This window comes from Bos indicus x Bos taurus, chromosome 17 (genome assembly GCF_003369695.1).
Source record: "Bos indicus x Bos taurus breed Angus x Brahman F1 hybrid chromosome 17, Bos_hybrid_MaternalHap_v2.0, whole genome shotgun sequence".
Taxonomy (NCBI): Eukaryota; Metazoa; Chordata; class Mammalia; order Artiodactyla; family Bovidae; genus Bos; species Bos indicus x Bos taurus.
The window spans coordinates 9,160,084-9,173,633 of record NC_040092.1 but is presented as its reverse complement, the minus strand read 5'-3'; the positions used below and the strand labels follow the sequence as shown (position 1 = coordinate 9,173,633).

The 13,550-nt window shown below is 53.2% G+C and overlaps 1 protein-coding gene across 1 annotated transcript; it reads left to right on the top strand.

The window, feature by feature from the left end:
* Window positions 1-63: 63 nt before the first annotated feature.
* MMAB (metabolism of cobalamin associated B) lies at window positions 64-10,651 on the top strand. The gene is made up of 9 exons (XM_027566527.1): window positions 64-240; window positions 1,743-1,804; window positions 2,439-2,532; window positions 4,255-4,312; window positions 6,765-6,837; window positions 7,073-7,170; window positions 7,732-7,796; window positions 9,576-9,635; window positions 10,249-10,651. Exons 1-9 carry the CDS (start codon window positions 125-127, stop codon window positions 10,346-10,348), a joined length of 726 nt encoding a protein of 241 aa, XP_027422328.1. The 5' UTR covers window positions 64-124; the 3' UTR covers window positions 10,349-10,651.
* The last annotated feature ends 2,899 nt before the right edge of the window (window positions 10,652-13,550 follow it).

The window sequence follows — 13,550 nt, the reverse complement described above, 5'->3', positions numbered from 1 at the left end:
GGGAGAGAGCCCCGGACCAATAGAAGACGATGGCTGAGCGGTGGCGCGGCCGGCGGTAGGTGGAGTCACCTCGGAACCTGGACGGGAAGCTGGCGGGGTCAGCCCTCGACTAGAGCCCTGGGGCATGGCTGTGTGGGGCCCGGGAGGTCGCCTTGGCTTGCGCGGGTGCCTTGGAGCCCGCAAGCTATTGTGTCCCCGTTTCCAGAGCCGCGGCCCCCAGGGCGTGGAAGACGGGGACAGGTGAGTACCTGGCTGAGAAGTTAACTCAGACACCTGACCTGAGTTGTGTTGTCGTCGCCGTGTTTCCGTCACACCGATGGGAGGTCACCGCAGCAATCGCCAGGTGACGTCCTCTTTAATCCTGACGTCACCATGGCAACGTGGGCTCGGGGAAAACCAGAGACCAAGATTTCTTAGCACGAGGCAAGTCCAAACGGAACCCAGCATCCATCAGGACTGGGCATAGCCCACGTGAACCAGGAGGGTCATCTTGCTTGACCTCACAATCAGTAGGGGTCCTCAATTCGGATCTTAACCTGTCTGCAAAGCAGTCAAGACACAGAGAGACACCAGCGCGTTGTAAAGATGGCTCTCATCACATTCCTTGAAACTAGCACCCCATCCCGGACCTCAGAATCTGACTTAGTACTGAATTAATATGTTTTATAGATCCAGTAATTCAACCTCTGAATAACCTTTTAATGTCACATTTTAATGTTGAAGTCTGTATTAAAGGTGTTGCTATTTGAAAATGCCTCTTTTTGAACCCTATTTTGGCAATTCTCCATTTCAGAGTATACTTGAAGCTTCATAGTATGAAGTGGTTTTTTTCCCTTTCAAGAGCCCTTGGCTTGGGACTTCCCTGGTTTTCCAGTGAAAGTGAAAGTCACTCAGTCGTGTCTGACTCTCTGCGACCCCATGGACTATGCAGTCTGTGGAATTCTCCAGGCCAGACTACTGGAGTGGGTAGCCTTTCCCTTCTCCAAGGGACCTTCCCAACCCCAGGATTGAACCCAGGTCTCCAGCATTGCAGGAGGATTCTTTACCAGTAGCTGACCAATCTCCCAATGCAGGGGGCCTGGGTTCCATCCCTAGATCCCACATGCTGCAACCAAAGATTCCACATGCTACAGTGAAGATGAAAGAAACCATGTGCCCAACTAAAGATCCAGTGCATGCAAATAATAAAAGTAAATACTTTTTAAAAAGAGAGTCCCTGGCTTGGTAGAACAGGAGTGGTGGTTTGGGGTTGCAGAATAAGTCCTGGGCCAAAATCCAGCCCTACTGCTTCTTCCCTGAGTGACCTAGAAAGGTGAGTCTCATCCTGTGAGCTACAGATTCGTTAAACATAAAATGAACGTCATAGATAGTGCCTCCCTTTGGGGCTTGGGAATATTCCAGGGATAATACCAAGAGATAATGCCAATAATTCACTTAGCACAGTGCAGAGACTAGGAAAGTGATCAGTAAATTCTTTCAGCAAATATTTATTGAGTGTCTTCATTGAGCAATGTAATACATCAGCTACTCTGCAGGTACAGGTGTCACAAGACACAAAACTGGCCTACAAAGGGCTTAAAACTAAGAGGAACAGAGGGGAAAGATTTCAAGAGATCCAAGCTAAAGGGGTAAGTTCTGACACTAAGGGTACAGGTAGCAAGCTGTGACCCACTGAAGAAGGTGTCTCCCTGGATATTTCGTATATCCTCACTCACCAGCTCTTGATGTGTATTTCTCCTTAGGCCACAGCCTTCCTCGAAGACTCCCAAGGTCCCCAAGATCTACACCAAAACAGGAGACAAAGGTAGGGTGGGGACAGGTGAAAAATGCAAAGGAAGAGATGGCAGATTCCATCTTAAAGTTCTTCCATATTCTTTGCAGACATTAAAAAGTATGTGACAGATCTCAGTAGGCATCACCCAAGTGTGATGCGAAACGAAAGATGCCCCAGATAAATTAAATGACAAAAGCAAGTTGCAGAACAATCCAGACTTGGGATCCATTGGATAAAAGTGTGTGTGTGTGTGTGTGTGTGTGTGTTTACATGTGTGTTCAGAAAGGCAATGTGAAAGGTTACACCTTGGACTGTTACCTGAGAGAGAGATTGAATAGTGAGAGAGAGGAATGAACAGGCAGGCTTTCATTGTTTCCTGTACATATTTTTATCCTATCCTGTTATCTTTTGTAACAAGCATATATTGTTTTGATAATTTAAAATCTGTCAGAACAGGGGACTTCCCTGGTGGTCCAGTGGCTAAGACTCTGCACTCTCAATGCAGGGGGCCTGGGTCCAATCCCTGATCAGGGAACTAGATCCCACATGCTGCAACTAAGACTCAGTGCAGTCAAATAAATCAATAAATATTGAGGGGAAAAAAAGTGTATCAAGATTAAAAAAAAACAACTCTTTAATTTGGGAAGCAAAATATTTCTCACAGGGTTTTCTAGCACCTTCACTGGAGAAAGAAGATCCAAAGACGACCAGGTGTTTGAAGCCGTGGGAACTACAGATGAATTAAGTTCAGCCATCGGGTAAGGAGGACAGGATTGACCTTGAGGTCAGGTATGAGTGGGTCATTAGCAGGTGTGACTGAGGTGCGGCCCTCCAGAGCCAGTCCTGGAGGCTGCTTGCCCTCAATGAACCTGGAGGTGCAGGGGCAGCCGGTCAGCTCCACTAGGCTGCGGGCTGCGGACCCCCTTCACCCTTCCCGTCTGCTCGTGTGCCACCTTCTGTCCCTGGCTGTGTGCCTCACCCTTCCCTCCCTGCTCCCTCACTGTGCTCATGACTTAGAAGGTGGACTTGGGGAAGTCATCAGGATTGGCCAGGCCTTGCTGGGGTAACAGTACCCACATCTCATGACTTGCACCACCAAAGAGATATTTCATCCTCTTACTTCAAGCCTGTCCTGGGTTGGGTGTGTTTCTCTGCATGGGCTTCGCTCTGGGACTCAGGCTCGTGGGACAGCTTCTGTCTGGAACACGATTACTGGCATTGGCCAGTAATCACGACAGAGGGGAAGAGAGATCAAGGCAATGCCCATGCTGGTTCTTAAGGCTTCCACGAAGTGACACGCCATCTCTGCTCATGTTTCATTGGCCAGAGTCAGGCACGTGGACACACCTGCCAGCGGTGGGGTGGGAGGGGCAGCAAATATTAGAGAACAAAGTACAAGCCACTCAGGAGGCTGTTGGCAGTGTGAGCTGCAGTTACTGTCAGTGCTTCTTCGTAAGCTCTGCTGTGGCCTTGCGGGTGAAGGTCATGGTAATCAGGTGGACCTGGGTTCAAATTCTCACACACTTCTGACTGGCTGTATGACTTCAGGCAGATCACCTGGCCTCTCTGAGCCTCAGTTTCCCGTTCTGTCAAATGATCATAGTAAAAGTATCCAATCTCATTGGGTTCTTGTGAGGATGGAGTGAGAGAATTCCATGTTCCCCCCTTAGTGCTAGGTAGCTAGCACTAATCACAATGCTAGCTATTATCATTATTATTAATTATTAAGACCTACTTGTTCAGGGCTGCCAGTTCTCAATGACAGGCCTGACTAAATAAGGTTTTCAGGATGGATAATGGGAGGTGGAGCTAGACTGCCCACAGAGTAGAGGGCAGACCCCTTGGTGTGTGTGGGAAAAGTGCGGAAAAGGAGACACAAGATGAAGCAGGCAGAGGGCCGGGAAGGTGGGTTCTGGCATCATTGGCTGTTCAGAATTAGCCAGTCAGCAGCCCATCATCCCTCAGGTGATGTGGGGCCCGGGCCTGGCCAAAACTCAGCTGTGGATTCTTCTGCCTGTGTCAGCTCTGTTCATATGAATCACCTGGACCCGGTCAGAGGAGGCACTGAAAGAGTTGTTGGCTGGATGAGTGATACGAAAAACAAATACCCCCAATCATACGTAAGGTTATGATGTTATAAAAACATTGTCAACAAAAAAATAACCCCTTTCCTGTGATAGCTCAGTTAGCAAAATGGTCTGTCACCTGAGAAGATATTACCTTCCAGCAAGACAGGGCTTCCCTGGTGGCTCAGATGATAAAGAATCTGCCTGCAGTGTGAGAGACCTGGGTTTGATCCCTAGATGGGGAAGCTCCCCTGGAGAAGGGAATCTCTACCCACTCCAGTATTCTTGCCTGGAGAATTCCATGGACAGAGCAGCCTGGTAGGCTACAGAGCTCAAATACTGAGTGACTAACACTCAAGACGGGGCCTAGGGATGTTATATTCGAGGCAAATTCTTTTTCCTTTTTCCTTGTAGGTTTGCTATGGAATTAATTGCAGAAAAGGGCCACCCGTTTGTGGAAGAGCTTCAGAAAGTGAGTAACATTGTCTTACCGGGAGCTGGGATTTTTTTCAACCCTGAGGCCTGGTGGCCATAACTGGAATTGCCATCTGACCATCACTTCCTCTCTGTGTCACCTGGGACTAGTCACTTTCCCTCTGTGAGCCTCAGTTTCTTCATCTGTAAGATGGGAACACACAGAGATCACTCTCCCTCACAGGTGAGTGAGGAGGCTTGCTCTCAGAGGGAAATGTGAGGTCAGTGGTCTCAGCCCAGTTCTGCCCCTCAGGGGACATGGGGCAATTTCCAGTGATGTTTTCGGTCGTCACGACTGGAGGTGGAAGTGCTGTTGGGGTTTGGTGGGTGGAGGCAGGGAAGCAGCTAAACATCGTACAACGCACAGGACACCCCCCAATCCCCACCCCAGAGGATGACCTGGGCCAAAGTGTCAGTGGCTGTGAGGTTGAGAAATGCGGGAGGCCCAGCCACGGGGAGCCCTGGGTGGGGGGTTAGTAGGGTTCTTAGAATGACTGCTCTGTTCCTTAAGAGGCAGCCAGGCTTTGGCCCTCAGAGAGGACTTCAGAAATGGAGGCAGGGCTGCACCCCTAGAGGACGAAGGACACCCCAGGTTTCAGTCTTCGTGCTGACCTGAGTCTGCTGCCCCCTGGAGGGTCAGCCCTCGGCCCGCTTCAGTCCTCCAGGCCAGACTGGAGCACAAGGGGGCCCCTGGGAGCAGACGCAGGGCAGTGAGGAGCTGCCCAAGGTTGGGAGGCCTAAAAGCTGGAGTGCTCTATGAACACGGCACCTCCTGTGTGAGGGAGGCTGGTCTTCAGCCTCATTGTGAGGAACTGTTGGCACCCACAGCAGTCGTTTCTGGTCTGCTGTGCCCACCTCTGAGCAGGGTTTGCCTGGGGGCAGGGGGGTGCAATGACACGATGAGCCCCCCTTACTTTAGGCCACATACTTTGAGTGACACTTTCGACATCATCTTCTCCAGCGCTGCTCAGGTCACCCACCCCAGCCTCCAGCTGGTGCCTCTCCCAGGCTCCCACAGCTCCTGCGCTTCTGCCTCTGAAGTGAAAGTGAAAGTGTTAGTCGCTCAGTCGTGTTCAACTCTTTGCGACCCCATTGACTGTAGCCCGCCAACCTCCACTATCCATGGGATCTTCCAGGCAAGAATGCTGGAATGGATTGCCAGTTCCTTCTCCAGAGGATCTTCCCGACTCAGGGATCTTCCCAACCCAGGGATCGAACCCAGGCCTCCCACATTGCAGGCAGACGCTTTACCATCTGAGCTACCACAGATACGAATCACCAGGCGTATGGCCTGGGGGCCCCAAGGGTATGGACTGTGACTTGTTCTCCTAGGCTGCCCCAGGGCCTACAGAAGGCCAGGCAGCCTGTTCCCAGCGTTCCCTGCAGAAGCCCGTGGGGTGGAGGCCAGCTTTCACATCTTACAGAGGACGAAAGCAAGGCTCAGGCCGAGGCCCTGCAGCCAGGAATCCCAGCGGGGCTGGGGTCTGATTCCCAGGCAGCGGTCACCTCTCTGCAGCCCCAGCATGAACGCTGCATGTGGCCAGCGGCAGGGTGGGACTGTGAAGTCACTTTTCACCAGAAGCTGGAAGCCATGGAGATACCACATGGTCATATAACTGAAGCACAGTCTGCGGCCTGGTGGCCCAAGAAGCTCTGTCCTGCTTCCAGCACTCTGCCATGGTGGCCTTCTCATCAGAGGGCAGATCTGTCCTGTCCAGTTTAAAAAGCACTGTCAGGCTTTCCTGGCGGCTCAGTGGTAAAGAATCTGCCTGCTGATGCCGGAGACACAGGTTCGATCCCTGATCTGGGAAGATGCCACATGCCACAGAGCAACTAAGCCCGTGCACCACAACTTATTGAGCCTGCGTTCTAGAGCCTGCGCACCGCAACTACTGAAACCGGAGCCCTAGAAGCCGTGCTCTGCAACAAGAGAAGCCACGGCAATGAGAAGCCCAGACTCGCCACTAGAGAGTAGCCCCACTCGCCACAGCTCGAGGAAAGCCCACGCAGCAGCAAAGACCCAGCGCAGCCAAAAATAAATTATTGAAAAAGAAGAAGAATAAAGATCAAAATAAAAAGCACTGCCACCTTGGGTCTCTCAGCCCAGGCGTTTTAGGTTAGAAAACCAAGGCCGGCAGGTTAGAGAAAAGAAAAAGACCTCACCGGGCCCCTGCCCATGGGAGAGCAGGGTCGGGCGAGAGGGTTCTTCCTAATCACCCCGGGCCTTTGATGCTCACTGTCTGTGTCACCCAGATGTCCCCAAGGGAGCCAGGTCCCTTGCCAACCAGGGCAGATGTTCTGCAGGTTCAGACAGTTTGCTAATAGCCTTTAAATGCTGGCTCCTTAGCGACCTGCCAGCCCTAGCCCAGCAGCTTCTGCGTGTGGACGCAGGGGACCTCGCGTGACCGGCATGACGAGGTTCTCATCTGCGCCTTCCTTTCCTCCCCCAGATCCAGTGCTCCCTGCAGGACGTTGGCTCTGCCCTGGCGACTCCGCGCTCCTCAGCCAGGGAGGCTCACTTAAGTAAATCTCTCCCTGAATGCACCGGGTGTGTGCTCAGAGGGCCCTGTGGGAGCCCAGGGAACCCTCTCCTGGGATGCACCTGGGACCCCTGTCCGCCTGGCCTTGCAGCCTGAGAGGGAAGGTGCCTCTGAGCCAGTGGAGTGGTTTGTGGGGCACCTGGATGGAAAGGAACAGGCAGGCTCCTGTGACACTGGGGCTGTGGCCTCACACAGTGCCGGTCTCCTTGGCTCCACAGAACACGCCACGTTCGAGGCGGGGCCCATCCTGGAGCTGGAGCAGTGGATCGACAAATACTCTCGCCAGCTGCCCCCACTCACCGCTTTCATCCTGCCTGTAGGTACCCGGCTGCCTCAGCCTGCAGGGTGCTGTGGGCGCATGTGTTGACCCCAACACACCAGCAGTGACGAAGTCCCCCCCTTTAATGTGTAACGGTGACAGAAGCTGTCCCCCAGCCCCCGAATCCCCTCCAGACCTTCACTGGTCCCATTCCCACCCCTGCCCGCCTTAGAGAGGGGTACCCAGAGGCTTCCCTTGAGGTTCAGACAGTAAGAATCTGCCTGCAGTGCCGGAGACCTGGGTTCAATCCCTGGGTCGGGAAGATCACCTGGAGAAAAGCATGGCCACCCACTTCAGTGTTCTTGCCTAGAGAATCCCATGGACAGAGGAGCCTGGCGGGCTGCAGTCCGTAGGGTCACAAAGAGTCAGACACGACTAAGTGACAACACCCAGAGACTACGCCCTGGTAGGGCCCTGGAGGCAGAATACTACCCTGGGTTGGGGGCAGGGTGAGCCTGCATGTCCGTCAGTCCGTCCGAGCTCCCTGTCTGCAGTGGGCACCCCCCAGCCCCCTCAACCCCACCCCCACTCCAGCCAACACCCGCTTCCTTCTTTCAGTCAGGAGGCAAGAGCAGCTCCGCACTGCACTTCTGTCGGGCCGTGTGTCGCCGAGCTGAGAGACGGTACGGGGCCCCCGGGAGTGGGGGGCACAGTGGTCCCTGGTGGGATCAGAGCTGGTGCTGAAGCGGACAGCTCCAGCAACTAGGGAGCAGGGGAGGCCCAGCGGTCTAGTTGATTAATCATAATCATAATACCACTCAGGTGGTGTGAAATTCAGCCTTCAGTGAAGGCTCCCCATTCTTCAGGTTAATTTAAACAGGAGGGGGCCTCTGCTGAGCAGAAAGATCAAAAAGCTCCACAGCATGATGAAAGCTGTGATGGAGGGTGCTTGGCCCCAGAGTGACCCAGCCTGGGACTGGGCTTGGGGGGCCAATAGTTAGTGGGGGAGAATGGTGGACAGAGTGCCCAGGGCAAGGGGACAGCAAGGGCAGAGGCAGCAGCCTGAGCTGAACGCACAGAAAGGAGGCTGAAGGTCTGGTCCAGAGTGAGGGGCATGGGGCACAGCGAGGCCGGAGGCTGAGCCGAGGCCAGGCCGAGCAGGGCCTCCTGCACCCAAGGGCTCTGCCTTTATCCTGAAAGCTGATGACTGGCTCTAGGCCATGGGGTGACTTCTGGGTGCTGGGTGGAGAAGGGCCCAGACCAGCCAGCCACCTGCTGCCCCCGTCCCCAAATTCAGAGTCAGAGAGGAAGGAACCTCCCAGAACCTGCTGACAGCCTTATCAAGGAAACATTAAAAGAGCAATTGCAGGGACTTCCCTGAGGGTCCAGTGGCTAAGACTCACGTTCCCAATGCAGGGGGCCCAGGTTTGATTCCGGGTCAGGAAACTAGATCCCACGTGCCGCAACTAAGAGTTCACATGCCACCACTAAAAAGATCCCACCTGCCAGAAGTTAAGACCCAGAGCAGCAAAATAAATAAATATTAAAAAAAAAAAAATACTGCATGCCACAACAAAGATTGAAGATCGCATCTAAAACCCAGCATAGTCAAATAAATATTGAAATAAATAAAAGAGTGATTGTGCAAAATCTCCATTTAACACGATTCATAGACCAGGCTGCCACCCAGCTTTACAGATAAACGACAATAAAGACGATAAAATGTCTGTATACAACAGACGAGGCTGTGCTGGGAGCTTCGTATTCATTATTTCATTGATTCCTTGTGGTAAGCTTGGAAGAGAGGTGGTGGCAGTTCCCACTCTGCCGGGATCAGGAAATTGGGGCTCAGAGGTGACACCATGGCCAGGGTCCCCTGGGTGGTCCATGGCAGAGTCCAGATTGGAGCCCAGGTGTGTCTGCTCCAAACCTGAGCTCTGTCCATGGCCCCATGTCATGAAAGTTTCACTTTTCATGAAAGGCTCTTGGACCCAAGTGGTTTGTAAAGGGACGCTGGGTCACAGAAGAGCTTCAGCTTCAGGAGGAAAGTCATTTGCCCAGAGCCGTCCACGTCAGCAGTGCTCATAGTAGCAAAAATGTGGAGACGGTCCAAAGAAAGGTCCGACAGCAGGAACTGGCCAAGCAGAGGAGGGTCCTCAGGACACCAGACCTGTGTCCAGGTGACAAAGCCCCTGGGGGAGGGGACATACACCTGGGACCTCGGTTTGGGGTGAGTGCCTCCCAGCAGGGGTTATGCAGCAGACATGATGGGCCCCGGAGGGGCTGCCACGTCATTGGCCCTCATCTCCAGTGAGCACCCTTTAGAACGTCTGCACACAGACTGGCGAGGACGCCCAGTCAGACTGCAGCGGGAGGCAGGTGCTGGCTCGGGACTCAGCCCCGGGCCCTGAGTATGTTGAGCCCCTAACAACAGTGTAATGCTGTGTCTCCTTCTCTTCTAGCGTGGTGCCTCTTGTCCAGACGGGTGAAACCGATGCAAACGTGGTCAAGTTCTTAAACAGGTACTCAGATGGGATCTGAAGAGCCTGCCAGAAAACGCAGGCACATTGTGGGGAGTGACGACCACACATTAGCCTCCCTCATTCATTCGCTTCAGTTGTGCCGAGGTTGAGAAGCCAGCCCTAGGCCCCCTCAGCTCAAAGTGAGTTCCTCAGTCAGCAGTGCCAGCATCGCCTGGGCGTCACTTACACTTGCCAAATCCAGGCCTGGCCCAGCTGGTCCTCTGCAATCAGAATCTGATCTGAGTATCACCAGGATTCCCGAGGGACTTGTACACATGCCCCAGTTTGGGAGGCACCAGGCCTGGTCGTCGGAAGGTGCAGAAAGCAGGGACGGGGCCCAAAGTCGCCAGCCCCGTGAGGCCAGGCAGGCCAGCGGCCTCTTCCTGCGGAAACCACCCCAGCCCTGGCGCCAGAGCTGGGTGCCAGGCTCACACGGAAGCTGGCCTCGTGTGCCATCCATCAAGCCCGGGTTGGCTGAGCACCCGCTGTCCTGCCCAATGCTCCTTGGGGCGTGTGATTGATATTTCCTCCTTGAAGGCTCGTTTAGGGAGGACCTGGTTAGCATTGATCTCTCATTTCAGTCCATTCTGTTTGCCTGCTTCTGCCCCTCCAGACTCAGCGACTATCTCTTCACATTAGCCAGATACACAGCCATGAAGGAAGGGAATCCAGAAAAGATATACAAGAAAAATGACCTATCGGACCACACCTGAGGCTCTGGGAAAGAATGGAAGTGACAACGGTGAAGGGAAGACTTCGCCCTCACATCCTGATCCCTGAAGATCTCACCCACAGGGGCCAGAAGCTGGTCTTCTGTCCAGACCCGGCTTCCTTCACAGCCCTGTCACTTCCTTTGGGAGCTGTGGCTGGTGGAGAATCCTCCCCTCCTCCCCTGGGCTCTCCTCGGTCTTTGAGGAAGTGGGAATGAGTCGGTGTTGCGGGAAAGAAAGTGATTGCTTCATCGAGGAACCAAGCAGAAAAAAAGAATAAAAGAATAAAAAAAGGAAAGGCTTGCAGTGTGTGTGTGTGTGTGTGTGTGTGTGTGTGTTAGAGAGAGAGAGAGAGAGCGCGCGAGGCCTTCCACTGGCAACTCTGGCTGTCCGAGGATTTGGAATGGTACCAGAGGCCCTTGGAAATGTAACTGTGATTTACCTGTGCCAAAGGGGCTTTAAATGTCACATTTATAAAGGGGAAGGCAGACAGGATTTGGAGTTTAGTCACCTCTGAGCCACTCATCACAGGCGGAGGATGGCTGCAGACTGGCAGGCGAGGCCTCGGAAACACTTGGACTTGAAGTGTGTGCGTGGCGGGGGTGTGACCTGGGGAATCTTCTCTCAAAGGGAGTCTCCCTGCATCAGGGGCCAGAGACCCCCGCAAGAGAGGGAGACTGCCGCTTTGAGGGGGGCATGTCCTGCTTGGGGCGGCAGCATCCAGGGCCAGAGGTGGAGTGCCTTCAGCTTCAGAGAATAAGCTCTTACGGTTCCAGCGAGGCTGACACAGACCAGACCGACTTCTCTGATGTTGCACTTGGCTGGTTTATCCCTCTGAGATCCAGACCATGGCTGTATTTTATTTCAGTTGTCACCGCGGCTCCCTCCCGCTATGAAGCGACACTGCCCGCGCCAGCTGTGTCCTTGGGAAGGGAGATATTTATGAAGAGCGAGGCGGCAGCCCTGAGATCCTGAAGGTTCCACACCGCTAATTGCAGGAAACGAGTTGGGAGGGGCAGGCTCGCACAGTCAGGGCAGAAAGGTCCAGTGAACTCCATCAGGCCATCGGTCATTAGCATGAAGAGCAGGAAGGCGGGTCCCTCCGGCCATCCTTGCCAGCAAGTCAGCAAACAGTAAAATGGTGAGTTTTGTGCTTGCCCCTGCTTTCATTTTTAACCAACTTGCCTACTCATTTCGCTGGAGGGAACATCATATCTCCTCCCCTCTGGGTCCTATTGTTCCTGGACTTGGGCAAAGGGTAAGGTGCAGGTGACCGTTAGTGACAGCGAAAACGCTCCAGAAAGTGGCCCCGACCATCAGTTGGCACCAGGTCTGGTGCACAGCACGCGGCTTGGCTGGTGTGAACAGAGCTGAGAATGGCACAGAATAGGCTAAAGGCAGTTTGTGGCTGAGCAGGTGGGCACTCAGGCTGGGCTGGGGAGGGGGTATGTTCCAGGAGCTCCTAGAATCCGTCAAGTCACTCGATCTTTCCTGCAGCATCATCCTAGAAGGAGCAGTTTGTACATAATAAACAGTCCTGCACTCCCTACCATGGTAGACCATCCTACAAAGGACAAGAGAAGTGGTTTGAGTAGATAGTGTCCTCAAGGGCTAATCTTTGAAATAAGGCCTTTTGCCTGTAGCCAAATCCACGCCCCACCAGCCCTTGCTGGGAAGGGCTGTCACAGGCCAGATGGTAGCCCCAGGTTCCCAAGTCCCGACCGCTCCACACCATCCCTTCCATTGTGAACATCTCTGAGAAACAAACACTCGAAGAGACAAACATCCCCGAGAAACGTTCAGATGCAGGCATGTCCTGTGCCTGACACAGCCACGTGGGAGCCAGAAGGAAAAGGAAAAATGTGTTCATCCCCCAGACACTCCTCAAAAGATCCTCCTGGGTCTGGAACCCAGTGGGAAAAGTTAACAAAACTCCACAATCAAAACATGATTGTAAACAGAGCCCATTTACAGCCACTGTCAACCCTCGTAAATGATTGTTTCCATCACACAGTAACAAGGGTCGGGGGAGAAAGGGCAGGCAGTTTTTATTTATAATTGTGATACCTTATCAATCAGATTTTTTTGCATAATTTTGGTTTTTAAAAAATTATGGCATGAAAGCATTATTTCTCTTGCTTCCTGGATTTGGAGGCATTTCCATACAGTTTGCACCCAAGAAAGTGCTCTACCTGCCTCCTGCTGGTCCTGGTCTGGCTCTCAGGAATGTATTTAGTGCCACAGCCGGAGGTGGTTGGATATACCAGCAGCGAGAAGCCCACTGGGTGACATCACTGAAGGGTTGACATGCCAGGCCCCAGGCCGGGGGCTCCACCGACATTATCTTGTTGAAATCACCCAGCAGCCCCAAGGGAGGCACCGTCCGTGTCCTCCTAGCAGTGGGGGGAACAGACTTGAGAACGAACTCGTGTCAGGGAGTCAACGCCAGGATGTGGGCCCAGGACGTGGCCCTGTGACTCCTGGCCGGGTGCCCCTCCCCCTGCCGCCATTTGACAGTCATTTTAATCATGACCTGGGCCGCCGAGAACAATGTCAGGCGCTAATAGATTCTGCTGTCTCATTTCTCAACCTAGTTTCCCTTAACTGATATTTCATGGCTATTGTTAATGTGCATTTTTTTCACCGAGTAATTTTCACAGCCCAAACTTGTAACACATCCCAATGACAAACGTCCCCGGTACTGAATCCCCCCCGTCAGCTGCAATGTCACCCTCATCTCCTCCCTACCCTGCCCTGACACCTTTCTCCGACAACCCATCCAGTTTTATGATCCCTCTGTCCCAGTTATCACTACTGAACCTTTAAGAACCCAGACGCATTTCAAGTTTAATTGAATAAAATCCTTTGTGTAATAAATTCCACATGAACGCTACATAAATCAGTGCCTGGGAGGCTTTGTGCCTCATCCCTCCCTTCAGGCCGGTCTGATCTTGCTTACAGAGGGGACCGAGGCCTCCTTTGCAGCCCAGCTGGGGTGCGGGGTTCATTTGCCTCGACCTGTCGCTTTTCTTCTCTGGAGTCCATCATGGGAGACAGTGCTGGGATGCGAGCTGAAGCAGGAGACGTGCTGGTTGGGGGGGACCCAGGAACTTTGGGGGGTGTCCTGGTGTTTACCCATCCACAGATTCGGAAGTTTCTTTTAAACATTTATTTATTTGGCTGCGCTGGGTCTCAGTGGCAGCAC